Source organism: Camellia sinensis, chromosome 6, assembly GCF_055761805.1.
Source record: "Camellia sinensis isolate YWXY chromosome 6, ASM5576180v1, whole genome shotgun sequence".
Lineage (NCBI taxonomy): Eukaryota > Viridiplantae > Streptophyta > Magnoliopsida > Ericales > Theaceae > Camellia > Camellia sinensis.
Window position 1 is genome coordinate 100464821 of NC_138966.1, and position 17617 is coordinate 100482437.

The 17617-nt window shown below is 34.1% G+C and overlaps 1 protein-coding gene and 1 long non-coding RNA gene across 3 annotated transcripts; one reads left to right on the forward strand and one right to left on the reverse strand.

Annotated features, from left to right (window-relative positions):
- Positions 1–3120: 3120 nt before the first annotated feature.
- Positions 3121–6485, forward strand: LOC114315750 (uncharacterized). Its single transcript, XR_014332702.1, has 2 exons — positions 3121–4773; positions 5795–6485. It is a non-coding gene; the product is annotated as an uncharacterized LOC114315750 (long non-coding RNA).
- Positions 6486–12768: 6283 nt separating this feature from the next.
- Positions 12769–16939, reverse strand: LOC114287204 (peroxisomal membrane protein 11C). Of its 2 annotated transcripts, XM_082874317.1 has the most exons (8): positions 16665–16938; positions 16281–16355; positions 16113–16187; positions 15930–16010; positions 14431–14507; positions 14180–14309; positions 13481–13552; positions 12769–12977 (listed from the first exon to the last, which is right to left on the reverse strand). In XM_082874317.1, exons 1-5 carry the CDS (start codon positions 16854–16856, stop codon positions 14490–14492), a joined length of 441 nt encoding a protein of 146 aa, XP_082730443.1. In that variant the 5' UTR covers positions 16857–16938; the 3' UTR covers positions 12769–12977; positions 13481–13552; positions 14180–14309; positions 14431–14489. The 2 variants fall into 2 exon arrangements, with proteins under 2 accessions (XP_082730443.1, XP_082730444.1); XM_082874318.1 differs by lacking the exon at positions 14180–14309 and having other exon boundaries at positions 12776–12977; positions 16665–16939.
- Between the last annotated feature and the right edge of the window lie 678 nt (positions 16940–17617).

Here is a 17617-nt window from a genome sequence, read left to right on the forward strand (position 1 = left end):
ATGACTTTTTGACTTTTTACGAAAAGATGTGCAAAAAGTAGGGAGAAAAGAGAATCTTTGACTTTTTGATGTGGATTGTTGGCTTGTTGACTTTTTTAATAACTTTTTGACTTTTTAGCTAAATGGACTGGTTCCCAAACGAGGCTTTATTCGCCTAACTGAGGCCACTTCAATGATTAAGTTAGTATCTTAATCTTTTTCTCTCTAGAAAATCAAATGTCAAAATTCATTCATAGAGTAAACCTAAGGCACGAAAATTAAAATCTACATAGAATTCAAGATAAAATTCTGAATACTAATTTTGGTTCCATAACATTAAAAAACTCAAGAAGAGATGACACTAGGCACCATCCACAATGGGAATAGTATGAATGGACTACATGAAGCATGGTTAGTTGTCAACTTCGCGCGGCATTGCACTCGCTCACAAATTTTAGGGAGTAAAGATTTTTTAGAGTGATAATTATTATTATTTTTTAAAATTGATCCTCTGTTTGTTCTACATTTAAAAAATAAAAAATATTTTTCGCCTAATTAGACTTCTTTTGCATTGATTATAAAAAATATTTTCTGTTGATTTTTATTTTTCGTTATACCAAATGACAAAAAATGTGAAAATTATTTCTCTAAAAAATATTTTCTACCCAACTCACAGCAAGTTTTATTGTGAGCGTTACTGAGATTTGTTATGCGCCTATTAAGATCATCTCAATAATTTAATATATAGAACACATTAAATAAATTATATATGTAGACAAATTATATTGATTAGATATCAATAATTATATAATTTAAATTAAATTTATCTTAAAAAATTAGATGACACATATAATTTTAAAATAAATATTTTATTTTAAAAAAATAGATATGATATAATTATTAATTTTATTTTTTCATTCATAATTTAATTAATAATTTTATAAAATAAATGATTCAAATTATCACGATTAGTTGAAAGTGGGCAACACCAAGGTTTACAACTGACCACTAGGCGTCCCAAATTGGAACGAATCAAATTTGAGATGTTTGCATTGCACATCATATGCAATCATTTATAAAATTACATAAGTTTTTATAAATTTACATAAATAGTCTCAGAAAAATATATAAATTCAATACAAATTTATGTAATAACATAAGTTTTCATAAACTTACGCAATTTTATATTCAACTTACATATTTTTGTTTAATTACTTATATAAATTTATAAAAATTTATTTAATTTTATATAAAATTATATATGATGTGCAAACCCGAGCATTTTCCTCCTATATATAGCCAGTCTAACGCTATTTCTATCAAGCAAAAAAATTCTTTCCTGCTTCTCAAATGGTAAGTCAAGTCAAACAAAACATGGGCTAACAATCAATTGCTAAAAAAAAAAAAAAGGGTAAATTATAAATTTACCTTAGAATTTTTTTGAAATTTACTTAAAATACGGATTATTTTTTATAATTTATAAAATTATAAATATTTTCTTGTCAATTTTTTTTATTTAACAAAACTAATTAAAAAAATAATTTTTTTTACTGCTCTCCTATAAATGGTAAAATTACTTGAATTATTAATTAAAATAATTTATGACATCATTAAAAATTATTAATTGAATTAATAATTTATTAATAAAAAAAGTCATTTGTTATGAAATTAGAAATTTCAAGAGATAAGATATAATTTCTAGAATCATAATTAAATACATAAATTGAAAGAAAGAAAATAAGAAATAAAAGAGAATGAGGACTTTGTTTAGAGATGAAAGTTACGCTCTGGCTCTCTCAATTGAGGCTCCAGACTCTCTATTTATATACCAAGTGAAGAACAAAACCAAACAAAAATACAAATCTTTCAATTTACGTTTTTCTACAAATAGGTGACTGTTCCACTGAATTTTTGTTCCCCTAGATAAATCTTGTTTTCCTCACAGCATAAGAGTTGCAAGTCTCTGGGTTGGGTGTGACACCCTAAATATTTAATTAAAATTATGTTACTATCAAAAAATAAAATAATAATAATAATAAATATATGAAATAATATATCTAATTGCATAGCTATATGTGCTAAAGATATAATTTGGCATTGGGTTATAAAAGTGTGATTAATATATTGTTTGGGGCCAAATCAAAACAACTATGAAATTATGATACTAGTTGGGGCCAAGTAAGAATATAAGGTAAGGTGTACAAGTTGGCTGGAAGCTTGTGGAACAGGCCACCTTCAAAATCAAAACAACTATGAAATTATGATACTAGTTGGGCCAAGTAGAAATATAAGGAAAGGTATGCAAGTTGGCTGGAAGCTTATGGAATAGGCCACTTGTGAAACTTCATTCTGCTATGTGCTTATAGTTATTACTCTTTTCAAGTGATAAAATATAAGGAAGGATTATGATCTCGTGTATTGGAGGATTATGATCTCGTGTAGTAGACCAGCACAGAACTTGTTGCCGACATTTTTATTTATTTTTATTTTTTTCTTTTCTTACTTTTTCTTCGTTTTATTGTCTGTCATCGAATAATAAAATAATAAAAGCTGATGGATGAGTCCCCTTTTTATTTAAATAGTAGGGTAGTTAATGGAGTTAATTATCATTTTAATTGTTTTCTTACTTTATTTTACTTCCGCTGAGGCTACTTAATTTGTTTAGTTAGAATTAATAAGTTGCGATTCCAGCTTTAAGCATTCAGGGGTTGAGTCGTGACAGTGAGTCTTCTTTCTAGGGACATAAAGTGCACCTAAATTCACTACAACAAAATACATCTTTGGTGACTAAAATTGGTGACTAAAACAAATTTAGTCGCCAAAAGTTTTGGAATTGGCGACTAAAACTTTTTTTTGGTCGCCAAAAGTATAAAATTTAGCTACTAAATTTTTTTAGTCGGGATTTATTGATTATTAGCGACTAAAAAATAATTTAGTCGCTAAAAATACTAGAATTGGCCACAAAAAAAATTTTAGTCGCTGTATATTGAGTTTTGACTACTAAAATATTTAGTCACCGAATGTAAAATTAAAAATTTATTTTTTATCTTTTGGCGACCAAAAGTTTGGTCGCCAAAACATATTTTCAGTGACAAAAAATTAGTTTAGTCGCCAAATATTAGGTATTGGCTACTAAAATATTTAGTCGCCAAATGTAAAATTAAAAAAAAAAAAAACTATCTTTGACGACCAAAAATTTAGTTGCCAAAACATATTTTCAGCGACCAAAATTTAATTTAGTCGCCAAAAAATAAAAAATTGGAGGGAGACATTTCTAATTTAAATTTGAAGGATTTATAAAAGTAATTGGCGACTAAAGTTTTTAGTCACTAATGGTGTAACATATCAGTAATTGGCGACCATTAGGTATTTTAGTCGTTAATTGTATAAAATGGTATATATATATATATTTTGTACCAAACCAAACCCTAATATAATCTGCGCCTCTCTCTCTCTCTATTTTCGGCGTCTCTCTCCCTCCCCGTCTCCGCTACTCCTCTCCCGTCCCTCTCTCACTGCCGCTCTTCTTCGCCTTCGACGGAAACCGGAGCACCTCCTCCTCCTCCGCCATCGCCATCGTCATCGTGAGTACCGCCGATCTTTTCACGCCGCCGTCTCCTCCTCCTCTGCCGATCTTCACAGATTCGTTTTTTCATTTCTTTGAGATTTCACATCAGTGGGTTTCTATGGTTTTGGAAGATTGAAGGTTTGGAGCTAATAAGAAAGTCTAAAAATCAATGGGTCTATTGCTGCTTCTTCTTCTTTTATCAGTCTTTACTGTTTCTTCTGGTGAATGTGAGCTCTTTTCTCTTTCTCCTATTTGCTTCTATTATTTCTTTATTCTTCAGGGTTTAATCCTATTCCATCTGGGTATCTCTCTCTGTACTCTCTTCTCATTGATAGATAGGCACACACACACACACACAAATGTTTGGTTCTCTGTTGATTATCTCTGTTTTTTTCCCTTTCCGTTGTATGTTTTTTTTTTAATAAAAAAAATTGGGTTTTTTTGTATCTTTGTTAAAGCCCTGTGCTTGAAGATTTGAATGTTTTTTTTTATATGCTTTGCCATTCTTACTACTTTGGACCTTTATTGAGTGGTTCTGGGACTGTAGAGTAAAGTTTAGAAGAAAGCAAGCTGGGCCATTTTCAAAGTGCATAAACAAAATTTGTATACTGTTTGAAGTCATTGTCCTTGCCATAAACCCTGTTTACACTGATAGTGGGGGGGAGAGAAAGAGTCTTATTTAATTTTGGGTGAATTACAGTTTGACCCTCTGACTTCCCTTGAATTCACTTGGTTTCAATTACAAAATTTCTTGGGCTTCAACCCGAGTATCAATGTAGCCCTTCTGTCACACCGCCACTGATTAAAATTTGATTATGGGAAGTTCAGATTTGTTTATTAAGGCTAGCCCAACAACCTTGTGTTAACATCTTAACTATCTTGCATGATTGGAAAGCAGGCAATAGAGTGAGTGAAATGGTGCTAATTATTTGAATAATGGGTTATTAAGTTTTTGGATTAATGGAGGTGGGTTTGTGAAAAAAAAGAGGGAGGGTGAGAAATGAGGGCAATTGGTGGGGAAGAGTTGACTAAGTGGGACGAGATGCAAGGAGTGGCGAGTGGTGGTAGTGAGCAGAAGATTCTTGTATTGGTTAGATTGAGGCCTCTGAGTGAGAAGGAGATTGCGAGGAATGAAGTCTCAGATTGGGAATGCATCAACGAGACTACCATTTTGTTCCGGAACAGCCTTCAAGAGCAGTCCACGTTTCCAACTGCTCATACATTTGGTAAGGAAATGGCCATCTACCTATTTAATTTGTTCTCATTCTGGATTCAAATATTTCTTTGCATTCATGGTGTTTGAGTTTGATCTAGAGCATATCGAGTCGTCAAGTATAAAAAAAATTCACTCTACCTGTTAGAAAATATTTAGTGACTTGGGTTAGGACATTTAGGTACTATATGATGGCACGTGTATTCATAATTTAGTTACAACTTTTGGAAATAGATGTTTCTGTTACAATTTGAGAATTGCACAGGATTTCTATTTGAAGATGTACATTTTTTTTCTTCTTATTTTGATTTAACCTTCTTAAATTGTTGTTTTATATTGGATAGATGGCGTATTTAGTGGTGACCCCTTGACTAGGCAGGTTTATGAGCAAGGAGATTCCTATAATCACCATCAATGCCTCATAATGCACTCATGAGGTGATCTCATGGACTAATTAATGTTTCCTAGTTTGAGAAGAATTTTCATGATACTCTTTGGGTTTTGTAATGTAACTAGTTGCTCTAAAAGCTTAACCTATTAGGAAATAAGCCCAACACATTTTTAAGCTCTCACACCCTCCCTTTATTTGTGACCCCTTATCCAACATGAAGTTACAAATAAACACAAGCTAAACTGACACACTGACAAACATATTATAAGGTACAAACAAATATGTGTACATAAATGCTCTCCAGTTTTTATGGTTGCATAGAGACTAGCAAAAGCTGAGGTTTACTTGTTTTTAGGCACACAAATGCTCTCCAATTTTTATGTGTGTACATATATTCTGAAGAAAAATGTCATGCATATTCCTTAGCTTAAATTTGGTCATTCTTAGTGCGGAACATTTGAGGAAAATCATAACTATAGGTTCATTTGAGCTGTAGAAGACTAAGTTCTTATTTCAGTTAGTCACTTTCACTTCAAAGTGGGTATTAATTTTTGAAATATTATTTTAGTGAATGCCATATTATAAAGTGGGTGAAAACTGTAATTTTATGTGAATCTCACTATTTTGTGAGTTTTTTTAACAGCCTAAGACTGAAGAGGTTAAGAAGGATCTCACAGCTACTAGTGCAGATTCTCAGGGCCACAAATTGTTGTGCAGGAAGCTCCAGAATTGCAGAGTTGCTTTGTTTGGTATATGCTTGTTAGGAAATTGGTTTTGGCATGGAGTTTGGATTGTTGTTGATGTTATGTATGCAGCTACTAATGCTGATTCTTAGGCCTTCAGCGGGTGTTGATGTTTGGATTGATGTTAGGATTGTTGTTGTGCTAATTCTCAGGCCTTCAGCTGCAATTTCGCCTTGCTGCTGTTTGTTTCGTTCTTTTGTCTTTTGTTCAGTTTTTCAATTTTGGAGTTCGGGTGTTTGATTGGCTCCTCGCCAAACTTGAGTTTATTGCAGGAAGGTTTGTTCCCCCCCCCCCCCGGGATTTGTTCTCAGGCCTTCAGCGGCTGTTGATGTTTGGATTGATGCTAGGATTGTTGTTGTGCTAATTCTCATGCCTTCAGTTGCAATTTCGCCTTGCTGCTGGTTCAGTTTTTCAATTTTGGAGTTCAGGTGTTTGATTGGCTCCTCGCCAAACTTGAGTTTATTGCAGGAAGGTTTGTTTCCCCCCCCCGGGATTTGTTGTTGTTTTGTTGATTGTATATTGCTTTATCATCCATATATTTTCATTTTGCTGATCAAAAAAAAAAAAAAAAGAAGTTATTGATGGTTGTAAGTGAAATGCGTGTTGTGGAATGGGTGATAATATGTATGTATTGTTTTGTTTGTATATCTCTTACAGGTTGCGTGAGATACATACAGGTTGTGGACAAATTAATTAAAAAAAAATATATATAAAATGATATTTTTGGCTACTAAACAATTTGTAGCAAAAAATGAAGTTAAATACTTTTAGTGACTAAATAGTTAGTAGCTAAAAAAGAATTAAATGGAAACAAACCTTTTGGTGACTAAACATTTGGCAGCCATTTAAAAAAAGACTTTAGGCGACTAATGATTTAGTAGTGAAAAAAAAAAAAGTTTTGGCGACAAAAATTTTAGTAACTGAAAATGTGATGTTAAATTTAATTGTAAGCGTTTGGCGACTACAAAATTAGTTGCCAATTTACCCTTTCAGCGACTAAATTTTTTTTTGTCGCCAATACTTCTTACTTTTGGCGACTACTTGTTTAGTAGCCAATTTAGGACTTTTGGCAATTAAATTTTTTTTGGTCGCCAATACCTTCACCAACCGTCTTTCGACGACCAAGTTGGCGACCAAATTATTTAGTCGGGAAAACCTTTTGACGACTAAAAATATGACTTTTAGCGACTAAAAATTTAGTCGCCAAAAGTGTAATTTCTTTTAGTGATTAAATTTTTGAGTTGAAAGTAATGGCCAAATTAATAAGCTGGACAGTTTTGTCAACAATGGCGGCCGGAGTTCATCTGAAGTTCAGTAAGGCTTTAGAGCTCTAAACAAGGAGCTCTAAATCCACCACTAGTGGTGAAAATTGAAAGGAAAAAAAAAAAAAAAAAAAAAAAAACAAGGCACAACATGTACTAATGGTGGCTCTAATTAGAGTTCTCAAACATTTTTGTTTGAAGTTGCAGCTCGTTTTTGACCTTGCAGTAACGGGAATGGGAAGTTTTGTAAAAGATAAAAGTTTTAGATCTCTGATTTATCTATCTACTGATCCAAACCTCATATGAATATGAATTTTAAATTAAAAGTTGTGGCCAAAATAATGAAGCTCTCCAGAATAGATTTTTCATCCTCAATCTTCATTCCATCACCTTTTTATAGGGATGGCAATTTGAAACCGGCCCGATGGTGACCCGACTCCCCGACTTCGAATTCAGTAGTTTTTCACCGAAAAATATCTCCTACGGGCCGGGGATGGTATTCAAAAATTTATCCCCGATGATATCCGGGCCGGGGACGGGGATAGTTATTTCAGACCCGGACTCGACCCGACCCCGGCCCCACCCCCCGACCCCGCCCCTGCCCCGCTTAATCCCCGAGGTGAAATTACCGTTTTGTCCCTGGCTATTAGGGATGGCAATTTGAAACCGGCCCGACGGTGACCCGACCCCCCGACCCCGAATTCAGTGGTTTTTCACCGAAAAATATCCCCTACGGGCCGGGGATGGTATTCAAAAATTTATCCCCGATGATATCCGGGCTGGGGACGGGGATAGTTATTTCAGACCCGGACCCGGCCCGACCCCAGCCTCACCCCCCGACCCCGCCCCCACCCCGCTTAATCCCCGAGGTGAAATTACCGTTTTGTCCCTGGCTATATATATGTGTGTGTTTGTTTAGGGTTTGACAAATTTACACACTCTCATAAGTCTCTCACTCACTCACACAACGACGCTGCTCCTCTGCGCTCTCGCTCGCCGCTGCTCCTCTTCTCCCTCGTTCTCATCTTCTCTCTCGCTCGCCGGCTGCTCGCTCGCCGCTGCTCCTCTTCTCCCTCACTCTTGCTCGTCGCCGCTGCTCCCTTCAGGGTTTGGTCTCCCCCACTCTCTTTCTCTCACCGCCGATTGTCCCTCGCCTCACCTCACCGCCGACGGGGCTGCTGCTCTCTCTGCTCCTTCACCGATGATCCTCCCTCACCTCACCGCCGATTTTGAAAGGCTCTTTCTTTCTCTCTCTCTCTCTCTAGGGATTTTGATCTAGGGTTTTACATACATATATATATATGTATATATATATATATATATATCTAAGTGTATACATATATTTACTGTTTCGATTCGACCTCAATTTTTTTTTTCACTTATATATATATATATATATGTTTACAAAACAGTGGGATGAACATATATCTGTTAAGATCTGTGATCTGTTTATTATTGATCTGTTTACTATTGATCTGTGATCCGTGAACATCTATCTGTGATCTGTGAACCTCTATCTGTTAAGATGGACTGATTGTTATTTTTTTGTTTACAGATTTTTTAATTTGAAAATATGTTGATGGATAAAAAAAAAACACAAATCTGACCAGCTACTGTAAGTCGGGGAATTTGCGGGTTCGGGGATACCCGATCCCCGATCGGGCCCGGGGGAGGGGGGGACGATGGGCTCCCCGTCAGGGATCGGGGGCGGGGACGGGGCATTTCTCACTGTCGGGGATCGGGGACGGGGAGTATAGTCCCCGGCCCCGCCCCGCCCCGTTGCCATTCCTACTGGCTATATATATGTGTGTGTTTGTTTAGGGTTTGACAAATTTACACACTCTCATAAGTCTCTCACTCACTCACACAACGGCGCTGCTCCTCTGCGCTCTCGCTCGCCGCTGCTCCTCTTCTCCCTCGTTCTCATCTTCTCTCTCGCTCGCCGGCTGCTCGCTCGCCGCTGCTCCTCTTCTCCCTCGCTCTAGCTCGTCGCCGCTGCTCCCTTCAGGGTTTGGTCTCCCCCACTCTCTTTCTCTCACCACCGATTGTCCCTCGCCTCACCTCACCGCCGACGGGGCTGCTGCTCTCTCTGCTCCTTCACCGATGATCCTCCCTCACCTTACCGCCGATTTTGAAAGGCTCTTTCTTTCTCTCTCTCTCTCTCTAGGGATTTTGATCTAGGGTTTTACATACATATATATATATATATATGTATATATATATATATATATCTGAGTGTATACATATATTTACTGTTTCGATTCGACCTCAATTTTTTTTTTCACTTATATATATATATATATATGTTTACAAAACAGTGGGATGAACATATATCTGTTAAGATCTGTGATCTGTTTATTATTGATCTGTGATCCGTGAACATCTATCTGTGATCTGTGAACCTCTATCTGTTAAGATGGACTGATTGTTATTTTTTTGTTTACAGATTTTTTAATTTGAAAATATGTTGATGGATAAAAAAAAAAGACAAATCTGACCAGCTACTGTAAGTCGGGGAATTTGCGGGTTCGGGGATACCCGATCCCCGATCGGGCCCGGGGGAGGGGGGACGATGGGCTCCCCGTCGGGGATCGGGGGCGGGGACGGGGCATTTCTCACTGTCGGGGATCGGGGACGGGGAGTATAGTCCCCGGCCCCGCCCCGCCCCGTTGCCATTCCTACCTTTTTACCTTATTCCCGAACCCATCATTTTCAAGTAGTTGCTTTCATTCGTCTCTTTCATTTTCTTTCTAAAAATTGCAAATCAGTCCAAACTTTCATTTATTTACAAGTTATTCTACAAAAAAGTAAAATTACTCTATCAAACTCATAATTATAAATAAAATAAGGGAATTAATATTATAAAAGTGTATTAATATCTAAAAATAATAGAATAATTATACACTTTTTAGCACTTATCAATTCACTTAAACTTAAATAGCAGCAAATCAAATAAATACAACTTTTCAAAATAAAAAGGACTAATTGGTTAAAAAAAAAACTCTTAGAACTAAATGGATTAACATTCCATTATATATGATTCATGGGTAAATTTTCCTAAATTGCTCACATGATTTGAAAGTTTACTCAAGCTCAATTTAAATTATAGAATGATTTATCTTAATATGAGATGTGACTTGAACCTGATCTTTACCCAAACTTGTTTGTTTAAGGCCTCGTTTAACAACATGTTATTTTAGTAATTTTTTAATTTATTAACTAAAATATGAGATTAAAAAATTTAGTACGTTGTAATGACTTTTTATAAAAAATTATGCAAAAAGTAGAGAGAAAAAAGAATCTGACCTTTTTTTGATTTTTTCAATAACATCTTAACTTTTAAGCTATAAAATATAGAGTAAACTACCAATAGGTCATAATAATTGAAATTAATTCATATCAAGTCTTAAGTCTTAGTAAAATCATCACTAAAAATAATTTTTGTGACCATCTTTTGCATATGTCGTTAAAAATTGACAATTAATGACTTTTTTTGCCATGATTTTTATAAATTGTCGTTAAAACTTACAATTAATGATATTTTTTTGTGATGAATTTTTCAAACTGTTGCTAAAAATTCAAAATTAGCTGTTTTTTTGTGATGATTTTTTTAAACTGTCGCTAAAACTTATAATTAGTGACATTTTTTGTGACAAAATTTTCAATCAAGTGCTGAAAATTAACAATTAGTGACATTTTTTAATAGTGTTTAATAAAAAATATCATTAATTATCATAAAACCTATTAGATAATAAGTCTATTTATTAAGACTTACACGTAAGTCTCCCTAAAATATATACTTCCCAAACAAGATTTAAGTCTGAGCTTAAGTTTATCTCAGTGAATTCCAACTAAGCTCGAGTTACCTATATTGAAACACAAAATTATGTTTGATTGTTCCATTGGATTGGACTGTCTGGTTGGTTTTTAGATCACATTTCGATAATCTAAATTGTTTACATTTTAGAATTTGTTAAATATATCATCCTTACAAAAAATCAGGTCGATCGAATAATGGAAATGGTGCGTTCGGATAAATTTTATATGAATCGTTTATTTTCTCGCCGTTAATTTTTTTCATACAAAACTAATCTGAATATGTGATTGTCATTAATTATCTGGTCGACTTGATTTTTTGCAAGGATGATGTACTCACCGAACCCTAAAATGTGAATGTTTAGATTATCAAAACGGTATCTAAAAGTGGGTCCTTTGGGCTCAATAATACCTCTCTAGTCTGATTCAGAACTGAAGAAAAACAAGTCCAAAAAAAAAAAAAACCACTCATCATTCTTCATTTTCTCTAATTTCAATTCTAATTTTTTCTTGATTAATTATTTATCCACCAAATTTGTTTGGCTTGGATTCGCTCGAAAGAGTTTCTTTCCAGGAAGAGTCTCTCGTGCGCAAGTCTCTTCCTGATAAGAGACTTATTCGAACGAATTTGAGCTAAACAAATTCGGTAGATGTAGCGATGTTTTTTCTTCTCTATTGACCACTCTACCTCCATTAACAGCTCTGAATTCCATGAGTTCAAATTAAAGAATTTAGGTTACTCAGATGGTAATTTACGTGTAGGTCTTAATAGGTGAACTTATTGTTCAATAGGTATTATGATAATTAATGGCGTCTTTCATCAAATACTATTAAAAAACGTCACTAATTGTTAATTTTCAGTGACAGTTTGAAAATTTTGCCATAAAAAATATCACTAATTATAAATTTTAGCGATAGTTTAAAAAAATCGTCATAAAAAGATCACTAATTTTTTACTTTTAGTGATAGTTTGAAAAATTTGTCACAAAAGAAGCCACTAATTGTAAGTTCTAGCCACATTTTATAAAAATCATTACATAAAAAGTCACTATTTGTCAATTTTTAGCGACATATGTAAAAAAATCATCACAAAAATTTATGTTTAGTGATAATTTTATTAGAAATTAGTTTCAATAGAACTTGATAAAATGAAGTCCAATTATTAAGGTCTATTGATAGTTTACCCAAGAATCTTGTGCACATCATTGTAAATTTAATTTAAGCCCTCAATGAATTAGACTTAGATTGTTCGGGTTATACTATCCTTAGGCTATGTCTGGGATGTTACTTTCAGGCTATTTTAGTCATAAAAAGATAAAATAAGTTAAAAAGTCAATGACAAAATGTTACATCCAAATCTTAATCATTTTATTTTTTCTTTCATAAAAGTCAAAAAGGCCAAAAAGGCTGTAACACTTGGGTGTTTTAATATATTGGAAGGTGTGTTTAATATCTTTATTTTTGTTTTGGGAGTCTTTGGAGTCACTACTAAAAAAAACACTTTTTGCGACCTTCACATGCCGTCGCAAATAATAAAAATACAGTCGCAAAAGACTTTTTGCGACGGCCTATGCGACCGCACATGAGGGACGCAAATGTGGGGGTGGCAAATACTTTTTGCGGCGGCAAAACAACGGTCGCAAATAATTTGTGACCGCCCAAACTACTTTTTGCGACAACCATGTTGCCGTCGCAAAAAAATTTAAAAAATTAAAAGCACTTTTAGCGACCATAGTTTCACTGTCGCAAATAATTATTTATTAAAAAAAAATCATATATGGATTTGCTACAACAAAAAAATCAATTACAACCACCAAACAATTTTTTGGAAATGAAAATAACAAAATTAACAAATTAATTAAATTTATAATATCCATTAACCATCCTTAAATACACTATACTAAAAAATTCAAGTCTTCAAAAAAAAAAAAAAAAAAAAGTGCAACATAATATTTGGCTCCCAACATCAACCGCTCGATCATATCAACTATTCCCTCAACAAAATCTGCGAAAACATAAATCAAACTTGACTTGAAAATTTAATGCACTCCAATGTGTTAGTTTAGCTTGAAATAATCAAAATAAAACTATGCCAGTGACCTCTCTCTATGGCAGATCAGTGATTTGCAACAAGAGTTTCAATTACCTTGAAAGCAACTACAGCCTTAACTATGGGATCACTTAATCATGGCGTTCGAAATTATATAACATCTACCCATATGCATAATCATGTGCCTATATTCCAAATAGCAGAAAAATCAAGAGAAAACTCAGATAACCTTCCATATTGTGAATACATATGGTCCTAAATTTCAAGGACTAGAAATATAAAAGAAAAACTAAGACAACTGTCAATCAATTTTTTTTTTTTTTTTTTTTTTTTTTTTTTTTTTCCGCATTGTTTGAGATCATGAAGCATTTGTTAAGTAACATTCTGAAAAGCACTGTAACACAGGCAAATAAATAGGAAAACAGAAAACAGGTAGAAAGTTTGAATTACAAACATACCTGCAGGGTCTGATGAATCAACAATAATTGCATCATACTTTCCTTTAGGTACATTCCGTAAAAATTCAACAGCTGCCACAAAAATGAAAAGAAGATCAACAAGAAAGTCTAGCTATATAATCAGCTATACAATTAGGGGCGTTAATTACGTAAAATTATTAATAACCTAGATTAATGGATCCATATAAAATGGATAATAAGATTTCAGATGCACATATTCACTAAACTGCATGTAAAAAATAATTAGAACATCTTTTCCACATACCATCAGCAATATGCAGTTGCACACGAGGATCCTCAAAGCCAAACAGTGGGGAATATGGGCACCTATAGACCCTGTTCCTCGACAACAATCCCTAAGGAAGAAGTCTCGTCACACTTCCACAGTACTCCTCAAACCTCAAACCTCTTGGTAGATTGATAATCAAAGAGAGTATATTTTTTTCACCATAACAATCATGTGTAGTTGGACATTTAACTTCAAATGTATCTCTAAGTACGTATGCCTATTAAAGTTCAACTAAAATAAAAGAAAAGAAAAAAAGAAGCTGCTATGGATTCAAAAGGTTCCTCACACTTAATTGCATTATAATTTCAATAATCTAAGTATAGCTATATGTCATTTGAAATTAAGTTTGAATAAAAATAGAAACAGTAAACTCATCATGAACTATGGAACCCATGATTTATGAAAATTACAGTTTTGGTTTTTGGGGGATTGAATTGAACAAAGGGGAAGATAAGTTATCATCTCCTGATAGACACATTCATCTTTCTCAGTCAACTGAACAATGACATCAAGCACAAGAACTTTCCCATATGTTGAGGACTGCAAATAAAAGAACCAGTATCAGCAGGAAATTCATAAATAAGACAATAAATGGCAGAAAAACAGAAAGCAAGTCATCACTACAAAGACAATCTACTACTAGGAGATGAAAATGCTGAACCTCAAAAACCAGGATTTCTTGGTACTCTGATTTATCCTTGCACAAAATCTTCTCTACTTTCATTGAGTGTGCTTCTCCTACAAGTGAAAACTCAAACTGACTTAACCATGGCCGTCGAATAATAAATCCGGAAAAACACTAACAATAAAAAGGGACAATTTTAATTTTTTTTTTCTTCATTTAGAAGGAACACCAGAACACTCCACTCAAGCCCTTTAATATAAGCATAGGTAATTATGAACAATCAAAATTTCAATTACAATTTATCATATTGCAAGCATGCCTTACATTACATCTAATAAAAAAGTACATTCCAGCATGACTCTTTGCCCTCAAGGATATATTGATGAATGAATTATAAGTTTTCTGGCCTCTAATATGTTCCAAAGCTAAAATGATTTATATAGGTGAGATAAAAAAATGCAACAAAAAAAACATATACCTGATAAAAAAATGCAACAAAAAAGATTTTTGAAAAAAAAAGATTTCGTCATCAATAAAGATTTTCTTTGCTGCTCAAAAAAAAAAAAAAAGATGACTGCCTTGTAACAGTTTGGGTTTGCTCTACAGCACATGTTGCATACTGCATGGGAAACAAATCCAGATAAAGACCTAACGAAATTATAAAAATAAAATAAAGCACATGTATTAATTTCATGAAAATGTTGCACTATAATTTCATGACCCGTCCCAACTTTGTTATCCATGTTCTATATAAAGGGCTTGGCCATAAGCAGGTTATAGAAAGATATACAGTATGTTGAATACAAAACATATAAACTAATGCTCGTCCAGAAAAGGCATAAAACATAAACTCAAGCATCCCTAACTCATCAAATTTGGGGTTTGCAGCAAACTGTAAGCCAGCTATGCTTCACACACAAAACTAATATAAGTTTGAGATGATGAAAATCACTGGTGAAGTCAAGTTGCTCACAATGTATGAGCATAGAAATCAACTAGAAACATTGAATTTGCAGATAGCACATGCACACACACAACAATGATGGGTTGCTAATTTCTGACCTAGAATTGACCATATAATACCTGTAAAGATACTATCTTAGGGAAAACTAGGCCCACATTTGGCAGTGTGAAGAAACTTCATGACACCATATGGCGTTTCATTACTGAGCCCAACATATTTGATATAATAAAACATTTTCGACTACATTAGGAAAATTAGAAATGATTAAATATAGATCTAATAAAACATCTTCGACTATATTTAATCTCATGATTAAATATAGATGATGGATCTGAAATCTCAGACTAATCTCATTGATGCAGTAGGCCTCCTATATAGCTTGACCACAAATAATGCCAAGCTAAAGAGGGCAAAAAATAGTAAAAAAGTGTACCAAATTATAATTAATTTGCATCTGATCAATTATGAGATCTCCCAAAACAAGATGCTTTTACTCAAAGCCAGCAATACTTCCAGGACAGGAAAAGTGAAAATAGATTAGTCAAAATACACTGAGAAGAAAGTGGCAAACCTCAACCAAGGTAGTGCAGATTGAGGAACCCATCCAACAGTAAAGAGAGATCCTGCCAATTAGCTCTGCACGTTCTTTGTTCTAAATATAATCAACAAAGTACCCAAGCTCCATCTTGTGAGTATTCCTCTTTGAAATCAGTGAAGAAAATGAGACCGTATAAGGAGAAAGTTCATTCCATACCTTATAAATGCCTGTCCTACTGAGCCAGACAATTTGATCCAGAAACAAGAAAGTAGACAACAGTGCATTTTTGGACTGAGAAAAAAGCAAAGTGGTAAGAAAATGACAAAAAAGTAAATCATGTGTAAATTAATTAGAAAAACATTCAGTCAGCAAACCATTTTGTACCTTTCCCAGCAAAACAAGGGGAAAGGGTGTCCCAGGAGAAGTTGGACTAATGAGCACGTGCAGATCATTGACAAACTGCATAAATAACAAACCCAAGATAAGCCCAAGAATAAAAGTGCCATACAGATATGAATTCAAATCAGAATTATTTTTTTCCCTACTGATTTTCCCAAAAAATTCTTCATCTAACCTTTTGAGGTCAGCTGTCATTTCACAGCATGAATAACAAAACAGTTACCCTTATACACCAAATAAATGGACGTTAAGCAAGAATAAATATAGAAAAAAAAAAATTCTCCACAATTTAAAGGTACTTAACTACGAGACCAGAGAAGATGAGTGAAAAAGACAATTTTATTACCAAAAGATGCAATTAAGCCTGACCTTGAAAAGACGGAACACTTTCCGTGCCAAGCTAGTTGATTTGTCAACATTTTGGGCTGTGCCAGGCTCCCGGTTACTCAAGTATTTTGAACCATATTGTATTGCCCTGCATATCTTGTCCCTGGCTTCGGCTTTGTTCAAATACAGAACCGCAAGGCCAAGCTCTGCTCTAGCTACGTCCAATGTACTCATTTTTTTCTTATCGTATCTGCAAAGTCAAGGTACATTCTTATTTAACTCCAGAAATCCAAAGAAGTAAACAACCAACAGACAAACCATGCAAATTTCACATTGAAACAACTAAGCAGGGAGATGCAAAAAAAAAAAGACATCAATGGAATGGCCAAAAACCTAATAGCCTAAATTGAAGGATACATATGCTGAGGCAATGTGTACTTTTCAAGAGATTGATTAAGAAGGCAAATGAGAAAGAGATGATGATGATCCTATTATTACCTCTAATGAAAGATTCAGCAGTGTTAGTTAACTCTCATCAAAGACCTCGTGCAAAACGAGTGAGAAAGAAAAATCCACGAAACATCAGTCAACAAACCCTCAGCTATTATTCCATCTTCTATTGATCTATAACACACTCAAAAATCCCCAAATTTGTCAAATTAAAATCAACAGTGACTCAATGCTTAACACAATAACACACACGCACATATATATATATATATATATATATATTTCGAGAGTAGAGATTTGAAGCAAAATTGCAAACCAAAGAAATATGAGATTGTCGGAGTCGAAGAGTTCAAGATCTTGAGGAAGTTGAGGACGTCTACTTCGATTCTTGCTCGGACCTCAACAGAATAAATTCAATTTCAAACATTGATATTCACAACTGTAGACACCCCATTTTGACCGGCCCTAAGACTCGGGCGCTTTCTTTTGATTACCCGATGATGACAATTAGAATGTGTTTCTCACAAAATTCTCAGTAAGAAAGA

What these genes read in the sequence shown, in the direction of transcription:
- LOC114287204 (XM_082874317.1), bottom strand. Translation starts at nt 16,856, where the DNA reads ATGAGTACATTGGACGTAGCTAGAGCAGAGCTTGGCCTTGCGGTTCTG. An exon ending in AAGTGTTCCGTCTTTTCAAG is followed by an intron (nt 16,356 to 16,664) that starts GTCAGGCTTAAT and finishes TTATTTATGCAG; the next exon opens with TTTGTCAATGATCTGCACGT. An exon ending in CCCTTGTTTTGCTGGGAAAG is followed by an intron (nt 16,188 to 16,280) that starts GTACAAAATGGT and finishes CTTTTTTCTCAG; the next exon opens with TCCAAAAATGCACTGTTGTC.